This window comes from Ovis canadensis, chromosome 21, assembly GCF_042477335.2.
Source record: "Ovis canadensis isolate MfBH-ARS-UI-01 breed Bighorn chromosome 21, ARS-UI_OviCan_v2, whole genome shotgun sequence".
Lineage (NCBI taxonomy): Eukaryota > Metazoa > Chordata > Mammalia > Artiodactyla > Bovidae > Ovis > Ovis canadensis.
In genome coordinates, this window is record NC_091265.1 from 58,320,974 (window position 1) to 58,348,109 (window position 27,136).

The window sequence follows — 27,136 nt, forward strand, 5'->3', positions numbered from 1 at the left end:
ACTCTTAACAGCTAACATAAGAACTTCTAGGGAAAGTCCTTCCACTGGCTTTGTTCTTTCTAAGCTATGGCCGTATTTTTTAAACCTCTGGCTTCCTGGAGCTTGTCTTGAAGTTGCTTTGGCAATGACACTCTTACTTAAACTGTATGGTAGATCAATACAAAACACGGTTCTCCAAAAATGCTTTTATTCACGCTCATATGTGATTGCAAAACTGGCAGTTGTCACAATTGAAGAATATTGTTATTTTGGATTTGTTGGGGTAGGGACAGTTGTCTTGGGGGTAAGTAGCTGATGAGAGGCTAAAGTGTCTGTCGCCACCACCAGCACCACCTCTTGCATCACCCTTGCTTCATTCACTTGACACATAATTCCACTTTCTTCTGTCTTACCTTTTATAACCTACCCAGAACCTCCTTCCAGCCATCTCTAGGCTGTGCTATGCCCTTGATCTGTGTTTCATTCCCAGAGTGATTAGGCCAGCAGTGAAGAAGTAAAGATAATTCTACCTAAAGTTACCTAAAGAGGTCCTGTTTTGTTTTCTTTTCCCCTGCTCCTTCTGATTCTCTGCAAACTCTCCAGATTATTTAAATACCTCCTCCAGGCATTTTATGCGAATCTAGATTCAAGCTAAAGTAACTGACCAAGGAGAAACTAGATGTGAATATCAGGACAAGTGGTTACCTGGGTTTCACATTGTCTGCACAGAAAGCAGGACCTGCAAGATGTTACACAAATCCAAGGCGTATGCGGCATGCTCTGAGAAAGGGGCCAGAGACTAATGACTTGTCACAATTGCAATAAACAATTTAAGAAGTTAAATTGAACATGGTGGTGATGAGCATATAGTGTTAGTCATTCAGTCATATCCAACTCTTTGCAACCCCATGGATTCCTCCATCCAGGAGGCTCCTCCATCCATGGGATTTCCCAGGCAAGAATACCTGAGTGAGCTGCCATTTCTCCAGGGAACTTCCCAACCCAGGGATCGAACCTGAGTCTCCTGCATTGCAGGCATACTCTTACCATCTGAGCTATCAGGGAAACCCCTATACTTCCCTTCCCATCCTTCTCTATAAGACTGCTCAACATCTAACTTCTGTTTTACTTTTCTTTTTGTTTGTGTCTTCCCATTAGAACATAATTTACAAACAGACAGGAATTTTTGTTTGTGTTCACTGCTTGTATCTCCAGTGCCCCCAAACAGTGCCAGGCAGAAAGTAGAAACTCAAATACTTACTGAAAGGATAAATAAAGAAAGTGCATGTTACACGTAACACTACCCACTCTCTCTTTTTGTTCCTTTAATACTAAATATCTAATTTTTGCTTTTGAACAACATACCCTGTTCTAATTTGTGGTAGTCACTCAGTCGTGTCCAACTCTTTGTGACTCCATGGGCTATAGCCTGCCAGGCTTCTCTGTCCATGGGATTCGCCAGGCAAGAATATTGGAGTGGTTTGCCATTTCCTTCTCCACTGTTCTATTTTAAGGGTTCCCAATAGAGATACATTGAAATGCACCCTGTCAGGAAGTGACAGCAAATACTGACATTACATCTTGCTCAGTATAACATCATCAAGGTCAAGGTCAGCACCTCAGCCTTCTGCATATATTGTAGAAGTTTTTGGCACTCGGAACAACACAATACAAATGATAGGTAGACTAGGATTAGTCCCAACTCAAAAAACAACTCCTGTAAACAAGAAGCCTGTTTTGTTATTACTGTTTCCTTCTCAAGTACTCATGGTCATCGAAACCCTGGAGATAATATAGTATGACCAGAGGCTGAGCTTTCCTTGTGGTTTTCAAGAAGTAGGTGACATATAGATATGTTTGAATGGTCAAGGCCACTGCCTTTGTGGTCAGACTGACCTGGTTCTGAACTCTAGCTCACTAGGTGTACAGTTGGGTGAGTTAGTTTACCTCTTTGAACTCATTTCATCATCATCTGCCAAATAATTTGAATACTCAAGCCACAGAGTTGTCATAGTTAGTTAAGTGAGATGTGTTTGGTAATTATGACTGATGCATGATTAGTGCTCAAAAATTGGTAATTATATTCTTTCTGGAAAAGCAAAACAAAGTCATACATATTCAACATATTAAAGTATGTTACAGAGGACAAAAATAGCAAAATTGTTTTCTGCAGTGAGATCCACTGTGAATCAGGTTCCAAAGCTTTCCAAAAACAGGGTGTTTGTTATGTACCAGGTACAGTGATAGGCAGTAATGCTGCCACAATACATAAGGCACATTCTTGTCCTCCAGAGACTCACAGCCTTGTGGGGTAGCCAGCCAAATAAATAACCTTCACTCACTGTGCTGGGACACACTTCAGACTCCTCTCCTACCACCGACTCGCAGGATCCACATTTAAGCAACAGTCTAGGTACTCACAAGGGACAGACTGGACAACTGGCATTCCTGGGTGTCATTTAAATACCTTACTTTGCTTGCGTATATAATGGGGGAATAACTTGTTGTCCTAGTTTGTCAAAAGAAAAGTCAATCCTAACTCTTAGGCTGTTATAAGTTGAATATCAGGCCCTCAATATAGTAACAGAATAAAACCTCTAAATCTATCAGCTGCTTTGTTATTGTTAACTGCAGTCAACAGCACAACTGTCTTAATGCCTCAAAAAGACACTAGAAAAGATCACTAGAATTTGCTGTTAAGGAAAGGAAGCACTATCATTTGTGTTAAAAAGGGTGTGTGTGTGTGTGTGTGTGTGTGTGTGCTCAGTCGTGTACTCTGTGACTCCATGGACTGTAATCCCAAAGGCTCCTCTGTTCGTGGGATTTTCCAGGCAAGAATACTGGAGTGGGTTACCACTTCCTTCTCTAGGGGATCTTCCCAACTCAGGCATCGAACCTGCATCTCTTGCAGCTCCTACACTGGCAGGCAGATTCTTTACCAATACACTACCTGGGAAGCATTGAAAAGGTAGATAAGGATATAGATTTGCTATATTCACCCTTGCATTTACCACCAAAAAAGCTCCTGACAGAGCAGTTACCTCTGTGAGTGTAGAGGGGGAGACCAGTGGGTACAGAGAGGTTAGTGATAGATTAACACTTTATAGTATATATACTTTTGAGAATAAACATATATCAGTCCAGTTCAGTTGCTCAGTCATGTCCGACTCTTTGCAACCCCATGAATTGCAGCACACCAGGCCTCCCTGTCTATCACCAACTCCCGGAGTTCACTCAGACTCATGTCCATTGAGTCAGTGATGCCATCCAGCCATCTCATCCTCTGTTGTCCCCTTCTCCTCCTGCCCCCAATCCCTCCCAGCATCAGAGTCTTTTCCAATGAGTCAACTCTTCGCATGAGGTCGCCAAAGTACTGGAGTTTCAGCTTCAGCATCATTCCTTCCAAAGAAATCCCAGGACTGATCTTCCGAATGGACTGGTTGGATCTCTTTGCAGTCCAAGGGACTCTCAAGAGTCTTCTCCAACACCACAGTTCAAAAGCATCAATTCTTTGGCACTCAGCTTTCTTCACAGTCCAACTCTCACATGCATACATGACCACAGGAAAAACCATAGTCTTGACTAGACGGACCTTTGTTGGCAAAGTAATGTCTCTGCTTTTGAATATGCTATCTGGGTTGGTCATAACTTTTCTTCCAAGGAGTAAGCATCTTTTAATTTCATGGCTGCAGTCACCATCTGCAGTGATTTTGGAGCCCCCCAAAATAAAGTCTGACACTGTTTCCACTGTTTCCCCATCTATTTCCCATGAAGTGATGGGACCAGATGCCATGATCTTCGTTTTCTGAATGTTGAGCTTCAAGCCAACTTTTTCACTCTCCTCTTTCACTTTCATCAAGAGGCTTTTTAGTTCCTCTTCGTTTTCTGCCATAAGGGTAGTATCATCTGCATATCTGAGGTTATTGATATTTCTCCCGGCAATCTTGATTCCAGCTTGTGTTTCTTCCAGTCCAGGGTTTCTCATGATGTACTCTGCATATAAGTTAAATAAGCAGGATGACAATATACAGCCTTGACGTACTCCTTTTCCTATTTGGAACCAGTCTGTTGTTCCATGTCCGGTTCTAACTGTTGCTTCCTGACCTGCATACAGATTTCTCAAGAGGCAGGTCAGGTGGTCTGGTATTCCCATGTCTTTCAGAATTTTCCACAGTTTATTGTGATCCACACAGTCAAAGGCTTTGGCATCATCAAGAAAGCAAAAATAGATGTTTTTCTGGAACTCTCTTGCTTTTTCCATGGTCCAGCAGATGTTGGCAATTTGATCTCTGGTTCCTCTGCCTTTTCTAAAACCAGCTTGAACATCTAGGGTGTGACTATATTAAAATTTTAATTAAATTTTTTCCTAAAAGTCAAGGAAAACAAACTGACAATAAAATGACCTAGAAGATGAAGTGGGAAATTAGCTTTGTAAATACTGTCCTATAAAGACAGGACCAAGCAAGTTTTCCCAGCTCAGTGCTTAGGCCGTAAAAATTGCTCAGCAGAACTCCTGAGAAATGACCGTACTCCAGTGAGCACACTAGCAATTCCATCTGAGCCATTCCCTGCCTGAAAAATTATACTGAATCCTCATAAGCCTTCATTCTTTAGGGCTCTGCTTCTATTTCTAAATACTCTGGCCCTGAAACATCTCCATTTTCTCTCCCTTTTGCCCCAATTCAAGCCCTTGGCTCTGGCCAACCTGGACTAACTACACCCAAAACATCTTACATTTCTAAGCCTCCAGTCACCTAAAAGGCTGTGGGTCTTGTGTTGCATTAATGCAGCCTGTGGAAGGGAAGGGCAAGAGAGGATCAAAGCTAGGCCAAGTGCTGCCAGACAAGCCAGCACTGAAGTACATCATGGACTGGGCTGGGAGAAAAGTGTGCTTTTTTGTGTGATTGGTCTGCCCAGAAGGAGGTCTATTGTATACCTGCAGAAAAGCACCCCATGAATTTGCTTTGCACCATTCTCTGTTGCCTTTAAGGACCTCCTTACCACTCCAAGCTCCTATGTGACTTAATTTCTTCATCAAACCTCCTCAAATCACTATAACTCCATAGTGATTCCATCTACTCTTAAATTCATACAATCACTTGTCATCTAATCATAGTGTTATAGTTTTGTGTTGTTTGGGAGTTGTTTTGGCTGCTATTTAATTTGTATTTTGTTTTAACTTTATGTGAGTATGTTCTAAGCCTCACCTAGCTTGTAAATTCAGGACAAACATATTTTTTGGATCCCTCCAGATTTCCCAGAATAGTGTCAAACACACAGCAAATGACCAGTAAACATCTGTGCAACAGATCAGGTACACAAATAACATCCCAACCAAGAGTCAGTCTCAGGAAAACGTACTGGTACAGCAGATGGAGCAGGAAGGAAAGGCAGCTTCAGGAACTGGACCGAGCACAAAGGCCTTTTTTTAAAAACATATTTGTTTGGCTTCATTGGGTCTTAGTTGAGATACATGAGATCTTTAGTTGCAGCATGTGGGATCTAGTTTCCTGACCAAGGATCAAACCTGGGCCACCTGCACTGCTAACTCACACTCTTAGCACTAGACCACCAGAGAAGTCCCCACACAAAGGCCTCTTGTGTGAAAAATCTGAAGGGTCCAAAGAGACCACCAAGACCACATCAGTGTCTCGATTTTTATCTTCTTTTCTCTCTTTCTAGATATGGAAATAGGGTTCCTTTCCAGGCATGATCTGCAGATCCTAGCAACTGCTGTCAGAGTTAGGGACCAGCATCATTCATTTCTTTATCCAGCACCTAATAATATAAATGCTTAAAATTTATATATTTATCAGAATGGTAGCTAACTGGTTTGATTATCATATTGGCTTGCATTTCTCTCTGTCATCCAAAGGACAAGCTGCTGCAGTATCAACTGATGCTTTAAATGCTAGAGTAAGATATTTGCCACAAAGTTATTTTGGGAAATATTCTTCTGTGTCTTTTTTTAAGAGTGTTTCAATGGCCAGAAGTTTTTTCTTTTTCTTTTTTTTTTTTTTCCTCCTGTCTCAGCTTTACCTGACCTTAAATTCTGTCAAGGGCAGATGTAGTTCACCGCCTGTTCTAGAAGATTTCCACTGGTCAGATAGCTTTCCCTCTCTGTGGCTGCTTGGCTGGCTACCTCCCTCTTCATGAGGCTGCATCTTTACAGGATCTGCTGATCCTGCAATTGTCCTTGGGGTCATTGATTGCTGCTTTAGCAATAACAAGACCTACAGCCTTGATTTTTATTACTCCTAGTCTACATTTCCCTTTTTTAAAAGAATCATGCACATTGCAAATCATTTGGCCAGTTGTAGGTAAAAGGCTTTAAATTTTGCAAGGCAACCAGAGAAGCCAAAAAGAGTAAAATCCAGTATAAATTAGATAGTATCTGGTTTCAAATACAGTTTCCACTAAGGACCCCTTTTAGGCAATGAATAAATTCAATTATATGTCTTTTGTGCCATATTCTCAATTTTTAACCCCTAATTTTACCATCCCATAACCACAGCCAAGCTGTTATCTTCTGGCTCATCTTTCTCATTAGTTTCTCTCTCTTTCCCTTTTTTTTTTTTCATTCAGAATGTCTTCTCTGTTAGTTATTCGACAGGGAACTGGCAACCTTGGGACCCCTTTTGGGGAAGAGTAACATAAGAACGTGAAGCAGGTTCTGCGGCTGCATTGCAATGTTATTGGAATAGTTTTTCATTCTGTACAGCATCTTTCTCCACCTACCAAATGGGAGATCGTACCATCTGTCCCTCATGGTGATGGGGTATTAGGATATATCCAGAAAAATCCATAAATCACCTTGCAGAGTGGGCCTACAACTGTGGTTGTCACCATCGGAGTCACGAGTAGGAACGCATCAGACAAAAAACATCGGCTCTGGAATTTGCGGGAAAGATATGCTTCAATAATGGAAGCAAAAAGAAATTTCTATCGTTAAAACACATAATCAGTCTAAGCTAAAACAATCACAGAAAAATCCGTGGAGAAACACTAAGCCGCAGGGCCCCTCCTCAACTTCGGCCGCAGTGGCGGGCGGAGCTTGGTGTTTGACCACGCCCCCTGCGCCAGGTCCCCGAGGGGCGCCGCCCACCTCTCCAAGGGCCTTGGCGCTGCGCGGAGCAGCTTTTGGCCCTGCTTCCCCGGAGGAGCGCCGAGGGACAGTTCTTGCGCCTGCGCCCTGCGTCAGTGGTCGCAAGGCGACCGTCTCCGCCCCCGCCCCCCGCCCGAGGGCCCTTGTGCGCCTGCGCGGTCGCTCTCCCGCCCTCTCGCGGCGCTCGGCTGAGTCAGTCAGTCCGTCGGAGTCTGTCCTCGGAGTAGGAGAGGCGAGGCGATTTTGGAGAGCCAGCTGCCGGATTATTTTCTCTCCCCTCCCTGTCTCCCGTCCCACATCTCTCTTCACCCCTCTCCCGCCTTTGCTCGCGCAGCCATGGCGGAGCCGTCGGCAGCCACTCAGTCCCCGTCCGTCTCCTCGTCGTCCTCCGGGGCCGAGTCCTCTGCGCCCGGTGGTGGCAGCGGGAGCCCGGGAGCCTGCCCCGCCCTGGGGACGAAGAGCTGCAGCTCCTCCTGTGCGGGTGAGGCGCGCCGGGGGACCCCGACCTCGGGAGGGGGACCCTAGGGGGTCAGGGACGGCACATCATCCTCGCGTCCTGGAGGCTTCAGCCCCGGGAAGGAGCGTCTGGAAAATGGGCTAAGGGGGAGGGGGGTGACGGGTCTTGCAGGCGGTGAGGAAATAACGGGGTGTGGGGAAAACAGACTGGGGGAGGGGAGATATTCCCGCGGGTGGGCGTTAACGCCGAGACTGGGCAGGTGGGCGCAAGACACCAGTGGAGGGGGGGTGCGAATTTGTCCTCTGAACCGGGGTGATTTAGTGGAGGATTAGAGAGACTGAGAGGATCGGGGCAGGTTGGTGGTAGGAGAAATGCCCTGTTAGGATTTTGAGGGGATGGCGGTGAAAGGGTTGGGTTGCATTGCAGGTTTGCAGACAGGTGTTGACAGAAGCAGCCGTTCATGGTTGTCTTCCAGAAAATATGGGGTGGTTTTTTTTTTCGGTTACCCATGGGGAGAATGAGGAAGTTTAATAGAAACACTAAAGCCGTTTTCTGTACTGTTTTCATCCGCCTTTAATAATTTTTTTGTGGCCTGAGTCGGAATGCCCGATTTTTCAGAGGCTCGGAGGTAGAAGGAGGCGTGATGAGAATAGCTCAGGGAAGATTTGGGAGGGAGCTGCTGACGGTCCAAGATGGATCCGTGGCTGCATCTGCAACACAGCCTGCTCTTCACTGGCGCGGCGTGGGGGTGGGGACACGAGGTTAGCAGCTTATATTCTAGAAGAGAATAGATAGAGTCATGCCAAGCAATCGACGTTTTAATTCCATGCTTTTTGTCGGCTGTTATTGATCGAAGTATAACAAAAGGGGGTGTTTCCCGCAGAAAGGGAGGAGGGGGAGAAAATTCAGACAAAGCAGGGGGCTGGTGGAACCCCCTTCTCCTCGCATCTCTATGAAAGACTAGGAGGGAAGCTGCAGGCCGCTTTTAGTTTCCATTGTATACGCGTCTGCCTGCTGGTGGGGGCTGGCTGGCAAGCTCCCCTCGGGCGGAGATCTGCAGTGCAGATGCCTTCTTGAGGGGAAAAAAAAAAAAAGCACCATGAGCAGGTGGTGGTGGTTCTTAAAGGAACTCAGTCTTTGAAGAAGAAAAGATTTTTGTCGAAGGACCATAGCTCGGGGGAGTACAGATAATTTTGCTCTTTATTTAGCTACCTTAAAGAATTTTGAGACGTTTTAAAATGCTTCCTTGTCTCCTTTGCGAGAATCTTGCATTGATTCTCTAAAGAACAAAATTTATCTTAGCTTTAAATATATTCTCTAGGTGTTTTTCAAACAGTGGATTTCCACATAAATGCTTTGGTACCCGTTCGGATTTTCCAGTGTGGTTATGGACATTTCAGTAGAAACAGTTATCAAAGGAAGCTTCTGCAAGGCCAAGATGAGCTGTCCAGATAAAGGAATGAGGCAGCAAATTTAGAACCCCTGTCCCCTTTAAACCACTACCATTTCTCCTCCAAATTTTTGTGTTCTGGGCAACGGTCCAGATGAACAGCAGCTTCCTTATATACTTAGCAACTTGGTGTTTTGGCTTTAATCACTTGTCATTGGTTACTCTTACGTTGTTGGCCCTTTTGTGCATACCTTTTGATTTTCTTGATTTTAAATTTTTGATACACGTGAAAAATAGATACTTTCGCCACCTTGAACTCTTATCCACTGCAAATGTGTATTAATATTGTATAAAAATCATTAATACAGTTTTAGTGAGTTCAGTGCAAGATCCTCATTTGTCAGGTCACTACTTGAAAAGTTTAGCTTAAGACACTGTAGTGTATAGTCAGAATTTCATTGCCAGAGCTCTTCCTCCTTGCTACATGTTTTCTCCATCTCTCAGAGGAAATGTCTCAGGCTTTTGCACCATGAAAATAAGATGAAGTTTGTTATTACAAAATTTGACTCATAAAATGGATTCTTTAAAAATTTACCGTGTTTTAAAAATCTGTAGGTGTTAATGTCAACTTTTAGCTTCATTTTCATTCACCAAGCTTCTCTTGGTTTTAGAAACTTAAAATAAGAGTTTAAAAAAAAAGAGTAGATGGTCACTTGATGCCTGCAGGAAACAATTGTGTCTAGACCTACCTGTTTAGTAACAAATTTTAAAATTTAATTTCTAATTAAAAGTGATTAGTTTAAAGTAATTAGCCTCCAATTAAAATAAATAAATTTATATTTTTTAAAAAGTGATTAGTGATAGCGCTCTCTCATCCAGTGCGTTCAGTGTTAGTGCCGCTGGCAGTGATGTATGCTTGGAGAAGGTCAGGAGCCAGGATTGGCTTCCCAGATTTCTGCCTTTGAAGAACAACAAAGATTTCAGAGGCAGAAATTTGAGGTTGAGGTGAAAGATACATAAATAATTAGTATTCTTTTTAGGATGAGGGTTGCCTTACTAGATATCAAGTATAGACACCTGTCTATTGCCTGAGCTTTAAAAGTGGTTTAATAGTTTACTGTCTATCGCCTTTGAAATTCTTTAACTTGCTAGAGACGGTTCTTTATTATTGCTCTGAAAATCATGGTGCCAAAATAAAGCTACATTTCTTGTATCTGTTCATGGAAGTTAGCTCAAAGCCAAAAAACAGCTTGGACAACTTAAAAAAAAAACACGCACATAAGTTTTTGTTTTAATTACTTCTTTCCTCACTCGAGAAACTGAGTTGTTCCATGTACTTGTTATGGCTTCATTTTTACGCTTTGTTCTGACATATCAGTCAATCGCATGATTATGTAATTTATATTCAGTCTTAACTCTTAAGTAAAAAAAAACCTCTGACTACCTACCTGTTCAACACTGAAGTCTGTATTGTACACATGTCAGATTAGCAGTGAGTGTGTAATATGGTGATAAACACACAGACTTGAGTTCCAGAGATACCTATATTTCAGTCCTGTCTATGCTTATTATATCACCTTGTGCACATCCTGAGCCTCAGGAATGTGACCTAGACAAATTTGCTGCCCTTAAATCCTAACTTTTATTGAATAACAATACCTAGTATTTGATACATCGATTTATAGGTTTAAAATATATAGATACAAAGAACAATTGAATAAGAAGTGAGAAATCATAAATCTTTCTCACAGTAAAGGATGCTCTTATACTTTGTTCTTCTTTATAAAAGTGAATTGGTTTTTTCAGCTTTTGACCCCTCATATTTATAAGAGCTGCCACTCCTTTCACTTAACTGACCTGTTAAAGAAGTTGGGGGTGAAGCCAAGATGTTTCATAGGTCGCTTGGCATCAGTATGCTAAGATATTTTCTGCAGCATGCTGACCATAAGTATAGTTATGATACATTATAAAACTCCTGTCACTGGAAGCAAGAGGACAGGAAAGGGCAAGAATGGTCATGTAGTATGGTTCACAAATGCTTGTTGATTTGAATGGTTTTGATCCCCTGGGAGTAGAAGATACCTTTTAACGCTGTTTTCTTTTAGAGTCAGATTCACAAATAATTTAACCATTCTGATCAAACAAACCAGTCCACATATATTTAACACTTACACCTTCCTTAAATTGAAATCTCTAAGGAATTGTTTATGTAGTAGCTGGTAAGAGCATTGGTGTTTTTATTTTTATTATTTTAGAGATGGTCTGTAAACAAAATGAAACTAATATCACTTTTATTGTATTCTGTGGTGGTGGTGTTATCCAGTCCCTCACTCGTGTCCAACTGTTTTCTGTGATGAGGAAATTATATATCCTTACTGATACAGTAGTCATCTGTTTAATCTTGTGCAGTTTATAAGCATCTGTAAATGAAGCTTGGTAGTGAAGGAATTGGTGACGTGTCATTGAAGGGCAGAAGGAACATTAAGGTTGCCAGTTTTGTGTGAGTCAAGACATTGTTCTGTAGAAGGGCACTTCTCTTTAGCCATAAACCTAGAACTACCATTTTTGTAATTCTGAGCAGAATTACAAAAGCTCCAAATAAATGATTAACTATGTGTATTTGTTGTATGTACATACCTTATAGTCTGTGTCCAACTTTATCGTTAATGATGACTTTATAACTGCCTCCTTAATTGTACAGACTTATGAAATAAATATAAATTTTGTAGTATAACTTTTTAGATGAAAATTACCAAGTTGATATTATGTTCATATGATTTAAGTCATTCAGGAGTTGCATAGGAGACTGACTGAAGTTTTATCCCGTTTATTTATAACAGCGCTTCTAGAATTATTTTGGATCGTGGGGTATGTTACAGGTGTTTTTGAGAAGTGTGTACACTGAATGGGCTTCCCAGGTGGCGCTGTGCTGTGTTGTGCTTAGTCACTCAATAGTGTCGGTTCAGTTCGGACTCTGCAACGCCATGGACCGTAGCCTGCCAGGCTCCTCCATCCATGGGATTCTCAGCAAGAATGCTGGAGTTAGTTGCCATGCCCTCCTCCAGGGGATCTTCCCAACCCAGAGATTGAACCTAGGTCTCCCACATTGCAGGCAATGGATTCTTTACCGTCTAAGCCACGGGGAAGTCCCCAGATGGCACTAGTGGTAAAGAACCTGCCTGCCAATGCAGGGCACTTAAGAGGCGCTGGTTCTATCCCTGGGTTGGGAAGATCCACTGGAGAAGAGAATGGCAACCTACTCCAGCCTTCTTGCCTGGAGAATCCCACAGACAGAGGAGCCTGGCAGGCTACAGTCCGTGGGGTTGCAAAGAGTCGAACACAACTGAAGTGACTTAGCACGCTCGCATGTATATTAAGTAAATTTAGCTGTAATCAGTATTGCTTATGATTGCATCATTGCAGTGTTTTACTACATATCTGTGACTAGTAACATCTGTTACTAGAGTAGGACATGTTACTCTGTAATACTGCAATTTCAGAGAAAATCCCCTTATTTCTTACTTTTCTGTTTTTGGTTGCACTCTGCCACTTGCAGGAATCTTAGTTCCTCAACCCAGGGACTGAACTCATGCCATGGCAGTGAAAGCACTGAATCTTAACCAGTGGACCACTGCGGAACTCCTGCAGAAAATCCCTGTAAATACTTTATAGGATTTGTGTTTCTGTTTTACATTTTGTGATAGGGTGGGTAATTGTTAGCAGTTAGCTTCCTCTTGTGATGGTCTCTTTAAATTTCAAAAAAACATTCTTACCTGTTTTTTCCAGTCTGTTGGTTCAGTTTTCCTCATAAGCACATCATCATAACCTGGGGGTGGGGGCGTGGTGTTGGAGACAGGCGCTCTCTAGACTTCTTCCTCACTGGCAGTTTGCCCTTGAGGACATATTGAAAGGTATTCTGAAAAACATTTTTAGCAAAACTAATATGGAGCCACCTGAAAGCATTTCAACAGTGGGCATTGTCTTCATTTTACATAAAAGGCAGAAATACTTGATTTATGTCTTACACTTGTGTATTGCTTTATGGTTTAATTTGTGCCAGTACATTAAGTTAATTTAACAAATATTTAAGCATACATCAAGCATTGTGGCTGTGAAGTTAAAGGTACGATGAAACAGGGATTAAGGATCCAACTCAGTTCTTTCAAATACGTACACTGCCTCTCTTTCAAATTTGAAACAACATGTGATAAAAATAGTTCTGTCACCCTCTTAAATTCAGTTATTGGTTAACCAAGTTCAGTTAACTTAGAAACCTTCACTTCTGGTCCCATGATTTCTAAGCCAGGTGGCTTTTTGCTCCACTTTTCTACAGAAACTTCTCTCATCAAATATACCAGTTATTTTCCATGTTATTAAATCCAGTGGTTACTTCTCTTTCTCATTTTTTTTTTTTTTTAACCTCACCGTGAGGTGTGCGGGATCTTGGCTCCCTGACCAGGGATTGAACCCTTCCTTGTGTTGGAAGCATGGAGTCTTAACCACTGGACTGCCAGAGAAGTCTCTCTTCCTCATTTTAAATGCCCTTGATTCCTCTCTTTCCTTTACGCAGCAATCAGCAAATCTTACTGATTCTACAGTGACTACCAGTTTTCCCAAGCTCCATCACTACTACCCTGGTCCAGACTATTGTCATAGCTCTCCTGAATTACTGCAGTTGCCTCCTGACTGATCTCCAGACTTTCTCTCTTGGCTCTCTTCAGTCTTTTCTCCACACAGCAGCTGGTGTGAGTCTGAAAAATGTAAGTCAGATCATTTCACTCATTGGCATATGCCCTAGTCTCTTCTGATCACACTCAGATTAAATGCTGAAGTCCTTAGAAAGCTTATGAAGCCCTGTAATATCTGGCCCTAGCCTGCCCCTTGCTCACCTAGCTTTAGCCACACTGATCTTGTTTTCCACACCAGGAATACCTCCCTCAGTGTCTTATTTGCTGTTCACTGTGCCTAGAATGCTCTTCCCTCATACATTCTCACAGCTCTTCGCTTTCTCACCACCCTTAGATCTTTGCCTGGCTACCTTATCAAAATTGCATAAGAGAAAAACACCTTACGGGCTTTTCCTGCTTTATTTTTCTTATCACTTGTCATAATCTGTCTTACAGTATTTGACTTATTTATTTTGTATATTGTCTGCCTGCCACAAAATAGAAGTTTCATTAGAGTGGAGATTTTTGCTGTTTTATTCACTGCTCTATCTCTGATGCCTGTCAGAACCTGGCACAGAGCAGGCCTTTGTATTTTTTTAATGAGAGCAAAGACTTTATCATTATGGAATGGATGAGTAGATGGAGAACCTCTACTCCCGGGAAAATAATGCATATAACTGAAGTATTGCATCAACTTTCACAGATTCATGAACTACTATAAAATCTACTCATAAACCTCAGGTTAAGAAAATTTTGTTTTTGAAAATCAGATTGTAAACTTTGTAAAACCTTCTGCATATGGAAATTGATATATTCATTTCGGTGCTGAGGAGAGACTTTTCATATATACTGTATGTTTAAGATTGTCTTCATTTACTACTTACTTCTGGACTCTAGTATTTTCCACTAATGGCTTTAAATCCAGAAAATTATAACCACTTCAATGCCACATTTTGGTGTATTAGAGATTCGCTTCTATTAACTACTCAGTAGTAACCTAGTATGATGTGGCAGAATTTTAAAATGTGTTAAAATAAGTCTGATTTCCATCTTCTAACAGAATCTGAGATTTTGATTTAATATGTTTCAAACATTATTTGCAGAAGAGTAAAATATTCTTAACAGTAAATATAGCGCTACTTAGAAGTTGGGTTATTAAAACATTTGTAACTGATTTACTATTTTTATGCTTCATTTTGTTTCTTTGTCAGACTTTCTAATTTTGTTTCTTTTGCAAGAAGAGTTCTGCTTATTTTTCCTCTTAGTTTGCATATGCATTTACTCTACATATGTACCAAGAAAGTTTTCCAACTCTTTTGTGTTGTAACAGAGTGAGCATCTTGACTTCTCCTAGAGTGAAATGCATAACTATTACATTAGTAGGGCTAATGTCCAGACTCAAAGTCTGTTTCTCAAATAACAATTTAAACTCTTGCTAAGGCTCTATAAATGTTCAAGCCTCCATATCCTGTGTCTTCTACTGTATGCTGACCATCATATTCTGTGCCTTATGAAAGATGCAGGGACATATAAGATGATCCTTAGCCATAAGGTGCTTCCAGTCCGATTGGAATTTGTTTCCAATAGCAAATAAGTTGAACGGATATTAGCTCTTATTTGGTTTATTGATTCCAGAGGGCCAAAACATTGTTAATTGGTCTATTTTTATAATAGTTATGTTAGCTCTAGTAAATTAAAATTATTAAAAATTAGCCTGCCAGTTTATGTAGATTCTCCCCCATGCCTTAAGTGGGGGAAATGCTTAGTAACTTGCTTCCAAAGGGTACAGTATAGAAGGGTGGGGAAAAGTACTACCATGGAGAAACTTGGTAAACTCTACCTCAGCCAGGGGATCAAGGTTAACATCATCACTGATAAGTCATATTAATAGTACATACCTTGATGTGGTATGACAAGGCAGCCCTTTACTTCAGTGAAGGGTTACCCCTCAGTGGTAATCCTCCCTAAAACTCATAACTCCAGTCTAACAATGAGAAGAACATCAGACAAGCCCAAATTGTAGGACATTCTGTGAAATATACTTGAGCAGTCCTTTTCAAAATTGTCAAGATCATCGAAGTAAAGAAAGCCTGAGAAATTGTCATAGTCCAAAGGAGGCTAAAGATACATGATGACAAAATGTGATGTGGTTTCCTAGATGGGATCTTGAAACAGGGAGGGGGCATTAGGGAAAAGTTATTGAAATCTCAGGGAAGTATGGGCTTTAGTTATTAGTAATGTATCAATATTAGTTCTTTAATTGTGACATTTATCAATACCGCCATACTAATATAACATGTTAACAACAGCAGAAACAGTGCTGAATAAAAGCAACAATCTTTTCTGTAAATATAAAATTTTCTAAAATAATTTTTTAATAGAGAAAGCTTTAATCATGAAATAGAAATTGTTTGGGGAGAGGCAAGTAGGTATGAGTAATGCAGTGGAGGTCTAGTAAGCACAAAAAGGTTTTAAAAAAGGAAAAAATGGCATAAAGTTTGGGGAGAAAATCAGTCTGCCTGTTCCTGGAGCTCTGATGAGGGAGAGGACAGTAACTGGCTCAGTTTAGCAGTTTTTACTGAGATCCTGAGTTGCCATCAAGAACTGTGGTCATGAAAAAAACAGACAAAGATGACACAAAAAAATAAAACCACAGGCCAGTATCACTGATGAACATAGATGCAAAATCCTCAACAAAATTCTAGCAGACAGAATTCAGCAACACTTTAAGAAGCTCATACACCATGATCAAGTTGGGTTTATTCCAGGGATGCAGGGATTCTTCAATATTTGCAGTGTGATATACCATATTAACAAACTGAAAGATAAAAACCATATGATACTCTCAATAGATGCAGAAAAAGCCTTTGACAAAATTTAGCATACATTTATGATTAAAACTCTTCCCAAAAATGGGCATAAGAGGAACCTTACTCAACATAGTAAAGGCCATATATGGTAAGCCCACAGCAAACGTTACTCTCAGTGGTAAAAGCTGAAAGGATTCCCCCTAAGATCAGGAACAAGACAAGGGTGTCCACTTACCACTATTATTCAACATAGTTTTGGAAGTCCTAGCTACAGCAATCAGAGAAGAAAAAGAAATAAAAGGAATCCAGATTTGAAAAGAAGAAATAAAGCTCTCACTCTTTACAGATGACATGATACTGTACATAGAAAACCCTAAAGATACTATCAGAAAATTACTAATCAGTGAATTTAGCAATGTTGCAGGATGCAAAATGAATACACAGAAATCAGTTACATTCCTATATCCTGACAATGAAAAACCAGAGAAATCCCATTCACCGTTGCAACAAAAAGGATAAAATATCTAGGAGTAAACCTACCTAAGGAGACAAAGGACCTGTATACAGAAAATTATAAGACACTGATGAAAGAAATCAAAGACCGCATAAACAGATAGAGAGATATTCCATGTTCCTGGCTAGGAAGAATCAATATTGTGAAAATCACTGTACTGCCAAATGCAATCTAGAGATTCACTGTTATCCCTATCAAATCACCAATGGCATTTTCCCCAGAACTAGAACAAAAAATTTCACAATTCATATGGAAACAGAAAAGACCCCAAATAGCCAAAACAGTCTTGAGAAAGAAGAATGGAGCTGGAGGAATCAACCTTCCTGACTTCAGATTGTACTACAAAGCTACAGTCATCAAGACAGTATGGTACTGGCACAAAAACAGAAATATAGACCAATGGAACAAGATAGAAAGGCCGGACATAAACCCACGCACCTTTGGGTACCTTATTTTTGACAGAGGAGGCAAGAATATACAATGGGGCAAAGATAGCCTCTTCAATTAGTGGTACAGGGAAAACTGAACAGCTACATCAACACTTTCTAACACTATACATAAAGATAAACTCAAATGGAGTAAAAACCTAAATCTAAGACCAGAAACTATAAAACTCTTAGAGGAAAACATAGGCAGAACACTCGATGACATAAGTCAAAGCAAGATCCTCTAGGACCCACCTCGTACAGTAATGGAAATAAAAACAAAAGTAAACAGGTGGGACCTAATTAAACTTAAAAGCTTTTACACAGCAAAGGAAACTATAAACAAGGTAAAAAGACAAACCTTAGAATGGGAGAAAATAATAGCAAATGAAACAACTGACAAAGGATTAATTCCCAAAATACACAAGCAGTTCATACAACTCAATACCAGAAAAACAAATAACCCACTGAAAAAGTGGAGAAAAGACCTAAACAGACATTTCTCCAAAGATGTACAGACAGCTAACAAACACATGAAAAGATGCTCACACCGCTCATTATTAGAGAAATGCAAATCAAAACTACAATGTATGGAGAGAGTAACATGGAAACTTACATTACCATATGTAAAATAGATAATTAATGGGAATTTGCTGTATGTCTCAGGGAACTCAAACAGGGGCTCTGTGTCAACCTGGAGGGGTGGGATGGGGAGGGAAATGGAAGGAAGGTTCAAGAGGGAGGGGACATGTGTACAACTATGGCTGATTGATACTGATGTTTGACAGAAAACAAAATTCTGTAAAGCAGTTATCCTTCAATGAAAAAATAAATTTAAAAAAAGAAAGAACTGTGGTTATGAGAGTGGAAAGAGTGCCTTTTGTGTGTGTAGGGGGGCTCAGCTATAAAGCAAAAAGGGTAGCTAAATGATAAAATTTACTTATTTTTGTCTGTGCTGGGTCTTCATTTCTGTACGAGGGCTTTCTCTAGTTGAGGCAGGCGAGGGCTGCTCTTCATTGTGGTATATCGGCTTCTTATTGCAGTGGCTCCTCTTGTTGGTGAGCACAGGTGCCATCTTGGTAGTTGTGGCGCAGGGACAGTTGGGATCCTCCCGAACCAGGTATTGAACCTGTGTGCCCTGCATTGGCAGGTGGATTCTTACCACTTCACGACCAGAGAAGTCCAAAAATAATTTGTTTTAAAATTAGAATAAGAAAAGATGTTTGAAAGAACTGATTAATTTTTTATTTTCATTATAGTAATTTTAGATAAATTTCAAACACTTCATTTTTTATGTACTAGAAGAAGTTTTAATAATCTGTAGAAACTAGCACAAAGGAAAAAGCTTTGACGTTATAGAAGTCATTCTACAAAGTTGTTCCCAGAATAACTTATTTCTCTAACAGTGTAGTCTGTATTCTGCTGGTGTTGAAGGAATGGATACCACCAAAATAAGTAATTCATTGAAACTGTTTTTTACTGCAGTTTAGAAAATTCAAACAATCAGGTTTATTAGTGTATTCTCTCCTGATCTAAATCAAAAGTTGACTCTCACATCCAATCCAAAGCTTTTTCTGTCTTTCTCTCCCCCCCGCCCCCCAGCAATCCGTCTAACACAGGCTTGATAAGAATTTGGAAACCTCCACTGGTGTGCCTTTTTCCTATTTTTCCTCCCCGTTTTTCCACTGCTTACCTACTCAGCATACTGCTGGAGGGTAAGGTTAAGAGGTATGGGGACAGGATCTCTCCATCGTCTTTGTTTGATGGAGTTTTAACACATAAACTTGAGAGAGGAGCGGAGTATAAATGTAGGGTTGTTAAGATTTGTTTGAAATTAAGAGATCAGCAACCTAAAATAATCACATATATAGAAATCTCGTGGTAACCGCAAACCAAAAATCTGTAATAGATACACACCCAAAAGAGAGTGGAGGGAATTCTCTGGCAGTCCAGCAGTTAGGACTCTGGGCTTTCACTGCTGAGGGCCTGGGTTCAAACTCTAGTTGGAGAACTAAGATCCTGCAAGCCGTGAGGTGCAGCCCAAAAAAAGCGAAGAGAGAAAAAGGAATCCAAACATAATACTAAAGAGTGTCATCAAATCACAAGGGAAGAGAACAAAAGAAGAAATAGACAAAGACAGATACTGTCTGTTATCACTTGCATGTGGAATCTAACGAAAATGAGTATAACAAAACAGACTCAGAGTACAAGCTAGTGGTTACGAGTCAGGAAAGGGAAAGGGCTGGGGCAAGATACAGGAGTAGATGCAGAGGCACAGACTACCATGAATGAAATAGATAGCTACAGGGAGATATCAGACAGCACAAGGAATATGACCAGTTTTAAGAATAGCCTTATCAGTATTGCTGCTTTATTTTGGCCACATCTCATGGTATGTGGGATCCCAGTTCCCTAACCAATGATCTTAACCCCCTTCAGTGGAAGCACGGAGTCTTAACCACTGGACTGCCAGGAAAGTCCCTAAAGTAACTTTAAATGAAGTGTAATCTATAAAAATTTTGAACAAGTGACACTAAATCCTTAGTTTATATAACTAACCCATGAGAAATAAGATTCAATAAATAATAAAATAATCCTAGGGCTTGAAAATACATACATAGATGAGAGGATCGGGGCTCTGGAAAAGTCTATTGCTCAACTTTTCTGATTACTTAAAATTATTTACTCAAAATCATTTATTCAAAAAGTACCCTATCATGATAAAGATGCACATATATGCCAAAGATATATGTGAAAAATTAAATAAATTCATGAAATGTTAATAGAAACAAAGCTAAATGTTAAGTGTATTACTTCATATTAATTGAAGTGTATTACTTCGTATTTCTAAATGTTAAGTGTATTACTTTGTATAATTTGATTCTGAGTTCATATGTAATTAAATTAATAAACTGAATGTCGTAAGTATAACCACCACAAAAATATGTATACATAAACTTGATTAGTAAATTTTGAGATAAGTAGCACATACATTACAGACCAGCAGAAGAGACAAGTGATCTGGCTGGTAGACAGAGAAGCAGCATTGGCTTTCAAAAAACATTCAAGTTTAAATCTTGATTCTGACATTTATAAGCTTCAGTTTTTGTAAGGATTTGATTTAATATGTATATAAATATTTAATTCAGTGTCTATCGTAGACACTTGGGACTCTGTACGTGAAATGAAGCTCTGTTTTCGAAGAGAAGTTTTTGTTTGTTTGTTGTAGTTTTCACAGTTTGTTGCAGCTTAAATTATTATGAAGATTGAAAATCCAGTGGTATAAAGACTAGTAAGATTAGTCACTAAATGGTTTCATTGAGAGACCTGCCAGAGATCCTATTTTAGGTGTCCTTTTTCTCCCTCTAAAGTAACTAATCCGTTTCATGTAGGTGGGAAGCACAGGTATGTGTTAGGAATTATAAGAAAAATGTATGTTCATAATAGAAAATTTAGTAAACAAAAATATAAAGAAAATTAAAAATCAATGAGTAGCATATCCTTTCATTTTGTAACAATAATCTCTAGAAATAATACATGTTCCTCATATTCAAAAACTCAAAGAAGCAAGAGAAAAAACTCATAATCCCTCTACTCAGAGAGTAAATATCATTATCCATTTTTCTTCTTAAATGAATTTGTATTTTTTACCAAAATGGGGTCACATTATTTAAAATTACTTTTGTAATGCTCTTTTTTATTCATTTATTATCAGCATCATTTAGTATGAATAAATTCTCATCAACAGTACAACTTTTAATGAATAATATCCCATTGTGTAGATATACTAAAACCTATTTAAGCAGTCCCTAGTAACTTTTATTAAATTTCCTTAATATTTGTGATGAACAGTCTTATAACTACATATAGGCACAGATTTATTCTTTTACTTATAAATCTGATTACATACTGGAATTAGGTTTCATCAGGTCCACTTGTGGTCATTTATCCCTTATCTTCTAGCAACTTTCTGGACTTTTTTCCTGCAAATATTGCTTCTTTTTCATATTCAGTATTTTTCCTTCTACTTGTGCCTTTCTCTATATAAATACACTTGTCATTTCTATTCCTAAAAAATCTCTTTCAACTCTACCTCTCTCTCACTGGTGCCCAGTTTTTAGTCCTTCTCTTTATCATCCATACTCTGCACACTTGCTCTTAGTGCTTTTTAAACTTCTGTTCAGTTTTCAGTGGCTGGCCCCCTCCTCCCTCTAACCATAGAGTCATCAGTGCTGAATTACTTGATTACTTAAGTTCAGTGACCCGTTTCAAAGTCTTCACCACTCCTTGGCTTTTAATTCTGTTAATCATTCTCTAAAGCTTTCTTCAGGTGACAAAACATTTTCCCCCACATTGACTCTTTTCTGACTCCTTTACTAGTGATTCTTTTTAGAGTCTCTGTAAATATTGGTCATGTATCTCAAGATTCCTTTGTTAACACCTCTTTGATTCTCCCTGGACAAATTCATTCACTCTGGTGGTGTCAGTTCTCACCCAGGTGTTAGCTCCTAGATATTTACCTATAACCCTTACCTGTCTCCTGAGCCTGTTCATATTGGTAAACAGTTTCCACTTAGATATTCCTTATTGTTGTTCAGTTGCTAAGTCGTGTCTGACTCTTTGCAACCCCATGGACAATGTAGCTTGCCAGGCTCCTGTCCTCCACTACCTCCCAGAGTTTGCTCAAAGTCATGTCCTTTGAATTGTGATGCTATCTAACCATCTCATCCTGTGCTGCCCCCTTTTCCTTTTGTCTTCAATCTTTCCCAGCATCAAGGTCTTTTCCAATGAGTCAGCGCTGTGCATCTAGTGGCCAGAGTATTGGAGTTTCCACATCAGTCTTTCCAATGCATATTCAGGTTGGATTTCCTTTAGGATTGACTGGTTTGATCTCCTTGCAGGTCAGGGGACTCTGAAGAGTTGTCTCCAGCACCACAATTCAGAAGCATCAATTCTTTGGCACTTAGCCTTCTCTGTGGACCAATTCTTACATCCATACATGACGACTAGAAAAACCATAGCTTTGACTGTATCAGATACGTCTTTGTTGTTGTTGTTCAGTTGCTCAGTCGTGTCTGACAGTTTGCAACCCATGGACTGCAGCACGCCAGGCTTCCCATCCTTCACCATCTCCCAGAGCTTGCTCAAACTCACGTCCACTGAATTGATGATACCATCCAACCTTCTCATCTTTTGTCATCCCTTTGCCTCCTGCCTTCAGTCTTTCCTAGCGTCAGGTCAGCCAAAGTATTAGAGCTTCACCATCAGTCCTTCATGAATATTCAGGATGGATTTCCTTTAGGATTGACTGGTTTGATCTCCTTGCAGTCCAAGGGACTCTCAAGAGTCTTCTTCAGCACCACAGTTCAAAAGCATCAGTTCTTCAGTGCTCAACGTTCTTTATGGTCCAACTCTCACATCCATACATGACTGCTGGAAAAACCGTAATTTCAACTATACAGATCTTTGTTGGCAAAGTAATGTCTCTGCTTTTTAATATGCTGTCTAGGTTTGTCATAGCTTTTCAAGGATTAAACTTTGTCATAGATATGCCTTAGACAGCTTATTTCTTAGTAGAAATTAATACAAAGAATTCCTCCTCATACCCTAGCTGACCACATTTCATGTAGTTCTTCAGTCCTTTGACTTTTGCTTCTCCAGTCTCCAACATCCAGTGATTCAAAATCCTGCCCATTCTTTCCTGCCATATCCATCCCCTCATTCCCATCCTCACTGCCTTAGTTTAAGCCCTCATGTCTTGCCAAGATTATTCAGGAGCTTTTCAATTAAGTCCATACTTTACCCCTGATAGCTCAGTTGGTAAAGAATCCGCCTGCAATGCAGGAGACCCTGGTTCAATTCCTGGGTGGGGAAGATCCCCTGGAGAAGGGATAAACTACCCACTCCAGTATTCTTGGTCTTCCCATGTGGCTCAGCTGGCAAAGAATCCGCCTGCAATGTGGGAGACCTGGGTTCAATCCCTGGGTTGGGAAGATCCCATGGAAAAGTGAAAGGCTACCCACTCCAGTATTCTGGCCTGGAGAATTCCATGGACTGTATGGTCCATGGTATCACAGAGTCGGACACGACTGAGCAACTTTCATTTTCACTTTACCCTGAGTTTTTAAAACACGTGAGGTATTGTCAATCCCTTACCTTCATTGAGTCCTCATTACACATCATATGATACAATTCAAATTTCATTGTATGATATTCAAAGCTATTTGGAATCTGGCCAGATGTTCCTTCTCTCCAGACTGCCTTCCCTTGTCTTGTTCATCTGATGAACATCATCTCTTCTGCCTCTGCTCTATGCATTCTTCCCATAATGCAAACAGTTTTACTGGTTTGTCTTTTTCAGTTGCTTGTGGGCAGAACCATCATCTCTGCATTGTTACAGTGCCTAGACTTAGTTACTTTTCGATAATATTTGATATAATTATTAGTATTTGTGAATTAAGGTCACGTTTTTTGGGTGCAGTTGCCTGCATCAATATGGCATATGAATACAGTATGGTTTTGTAAGTTAAAAGAGCTCTTGCAATATTGTTGCAAACTACTTCTGATTATCTGTGTCCTGTATCAGAACAGATGGTGTTGCATAAAAATTTTTGTGTTGAAATTTTCCATTAGGGGAGTGTCAGGTGGAAATGAAAAGGTAGGTTCATGGAATCTTTTTTAGCATCAGGCTTACTTAGCGTTTGGATTTTCAGGTTTATTCAGTTGGCAGAGATTTAATGTTGAAGATAATTGCATGTAGACATTAACCCATTTGGAAACATTAAATAGAAATGCTTGTTTTAAGAAAGAAAAGAATACTGTTTTTCAGTGGTAGGAGTAAATGTGGTGCTTCATTTTAAGATAATTAAAAAACAGTGGGTTTTAAAATTCTGGTCTTGAGTTACCAAATTACTGCCTCTTGTCCACTAAGTTCTGCCTTGGTGTTAACGTGCTCCGTTTCTGTCAACTAAATAGTTTTCTTTTTTTAATTGAAGTATAGTTCATGTTCAATATTATGTAAATTACAGATGTTCAGTACAAAGATTCACAATTTTTAAAAGTTAAACTCCATTTGTAGTTCCTATAAAATATAGGCTATATTCCTTGTGTTGTGTTTAGATTAGTGCTTACAGGTATAGCAGTGGCCCAGTCCTCTAAAGCAATCTCCTCATTTTAAGTTTATTTCTGATATTTGTGAAAACATTTTTATAATTACAAGGGAAAAAGGAGTTAAGTAAAGATCGGTATACTTAGGGGTACTTTTTCAGGGTTTTGTTTTTCACATGTTGTTTTATTAATTTTTTTCCCATTTTTACTGAAGGCAGTTTATATTCTTTGTTTCATTTTTTTAAAGGCCAAAGGTTGTAATGAAAAGCAAATCTCCCTCCTGCCCTAGACCTCAAAGTTCCTTTTGTTGCCAGCTAACAAATGGAAGCACACTGTATGAACTTCAGTACTTTGCTTTTCAATTTAACATATCAACATACATAGCTGTATCTCATTGTTTTTTGTAGCGGCAACTATTCCCTTATCTGGAGGTAACTATTTAACTAGGCTTTTATCGATGGTCATTTAGATTATTACGGTGTTTATAATCAATGCTCTTATGAATATCCTCCCTGATGTACATCGTCTTTGTATATGTATGCAGATATATTTACCAAGTTCAAGAATATGCTCAGGGGTTGGTAGGGGAAGTCTATGCATTTAAAATTTTGATATATGTTGCCAAATTTAGAGAAATATAAGTCCCAGTGTTAGAGATAGGAGATTTCTTACATTGGTCCTGTTTTTCCCAGTGGATTAATTGTGATTTAAATTTTTTTTTTTTCAGTATTCAGCGTCAGTTTTACATAGTTGCCAACTATACGTGTTTAAATGCTTATATTCATGGCTGACTTCTCAAAATGAAGTTAAAAATTGTTTTAAGCAAAACTAGTTAGTACTCAGATACCTATTTTTTCTTTCCTGCATGAAGTTGCAGGGGAGCATTATCTTTCTTGAGATTATTTAAAAATTCAGGGGTTCCTCTTTTCTTCCTTTGTGGGTGAGAATATCTGACAGAAAAAATTGAATTAATTAACTTTTAGAAATGCATTTTGAAAATGAAATAAGGTTTTGCTGCCAGGTGAGTGAAAACAGTAATCGGAAATACAGATTTGGGTTTTCCCCTCTTCCTTAAACCCAGTGAAATTACAATGCTTTGCCAAATTAAAAAAATAAGTTAAAGCTCAAATTCCTATGTGAGGTTGTCAAATTCTCATGCTGTATATTTTCTTTCAGATTCCTTTGTTTCTTCCTCTTCCTCTCAGCCTGTATCTCTATTTTCGACCTCACAAGGCAAGTCTGTCATTTTTTGTGTGCATTAATAAAAGAAAAATGTTGAGAAAGAGGCTGTAACTGGGGAAATGAGGCACAAGTTTTCTGTTGCCCCCAAACTCCCTAAAATAAAAATTAAATGCAAGTTAGCAACTCCTAATGACTTTATTGTAAAGCTCAATAAAATAGAATGAGGCTGGGTGGACCCTTTAACATAGCATAAGCTTTAGGTGTAACTTTGAGTATTTTAAAAATTAAAAACTTGCCCAAAGAACTTGGAGTAGAAAGAACTACAGCTCAGAAAACACACTTTGTCCAGAATGCATTCAACCTGTTGATTTGCAGTTATCTAATTTGTTTGGAGAGGTAGTGCATTTGGGAAAACTATAAAAAACTGTGCTTCCACTGAACTAATAGACCATCCTAGCTAGAATACTTTAGTGTGGACTTACCTGAGATTCGTCCCAAGAGCTAGGCCAGTTCCAGATTGCCTGGGAACACTAAATAAGTCAATTGAATTTTTGGCAAGCGAGGCTTGTTTTCCTGGAGATTAAATTATGGTGTTTTGGGGGGGTTGTTTTATGAGGAAGGGAATAAGAGTTGATAGCTATATGGAAGAGAGTATGCTTTGTGCTGCTTCGATTTGCATTTTAAAAAAGTGCTGTTTCATTTGTGCTCTTGTACTCCACCTCAGGGTTAGGTCAACGGAAAATCATTATTTTAAAAAAGATAATTAAACTCACTAGATAGGTTTAAGAAGCCGTGTTCAAAGAGTTTATTGTCCTAGCTGGAATGAAAGTGAGCATGCTGGTTTATTAGGAAGACTTTCACCTTGTAAGAATAAAAAACTTAATAGGATAAAATAAACGTAGTAAAAGTTTTTTTCAGAGTCTGATCTGCTTTTTGGGAAACATGATAGACAGTTTATTGCATTCATTTCAGACTGATAGCATTAGAGTCCCCAACTCCTTTATAATGTGCCTCACTGTGTGAATTTGGATATCTTCTGGGTCAAATTATGACCTTTGAAATTAACTTGTGTATATTAAAAGATAGATATTTTGTGAATGTTAGGAAATAAACATAAAAATTGATCCTCAACATCTAGAACCCAACTAGATTTATATTTTTAAGGGTATTTTTTTCCTCATGAGAAATTTAATAATTTAGGCAAATAGATATTTATTCTATTCTGGAGGATGTCAGTTAAAAATATAGTGTAAATAGAACAAATAATTATATTTTCTCAAAGTATTTCAGATCTTTTAAGATACTTTCTTCATAGTCACTTTTTTCATATAGAAATAATTGATAGTCTAAATAGTGTGACAATACAACCTAATCACAACATGCCTAATATATAGAATGTTGAGAAGATATGTCATAGTTTTAAAAATTACTTTAATCCATATTAGGAGAAACTATATGCACACGCAAATCAGAGGTAAATAAAAGGGATTTTTCTAGTTA

General features: G+C 39.3%; 1 protein-coding gene across 2 annotated transcripts in view; it reads left to right on the plus strand.

The window, feature by feature from the left end:
* The first annotated feature begins 7,042 nt into the window (after window positions 1–7,042).
* RTN3 (reticulon 3) overlaps window positions 7,043–27,136 on the plus strand; it is a 62,337-nt gene continuing 42,243 nt past the window's right edge. Inside the window, exon 1 of one of the 2 annotated variants that reach the window (XM_069566023.1) lies at window positions 7,043–7,565. In XM_069566023.1, the coding sequence (XP_069422124.1) occupies window positions 7,421–7,565 (145 nt within the window). In that variant the 5' untranslated portion in view covers window positions 7,043–7,420. Of the gene's footprint in view, window positions 7,566–25,635; window positions 25,688–27,136 lie in introns of those variants that run through there. The other variant, XM_069566021.1, reaches the window with a different exon arrangement.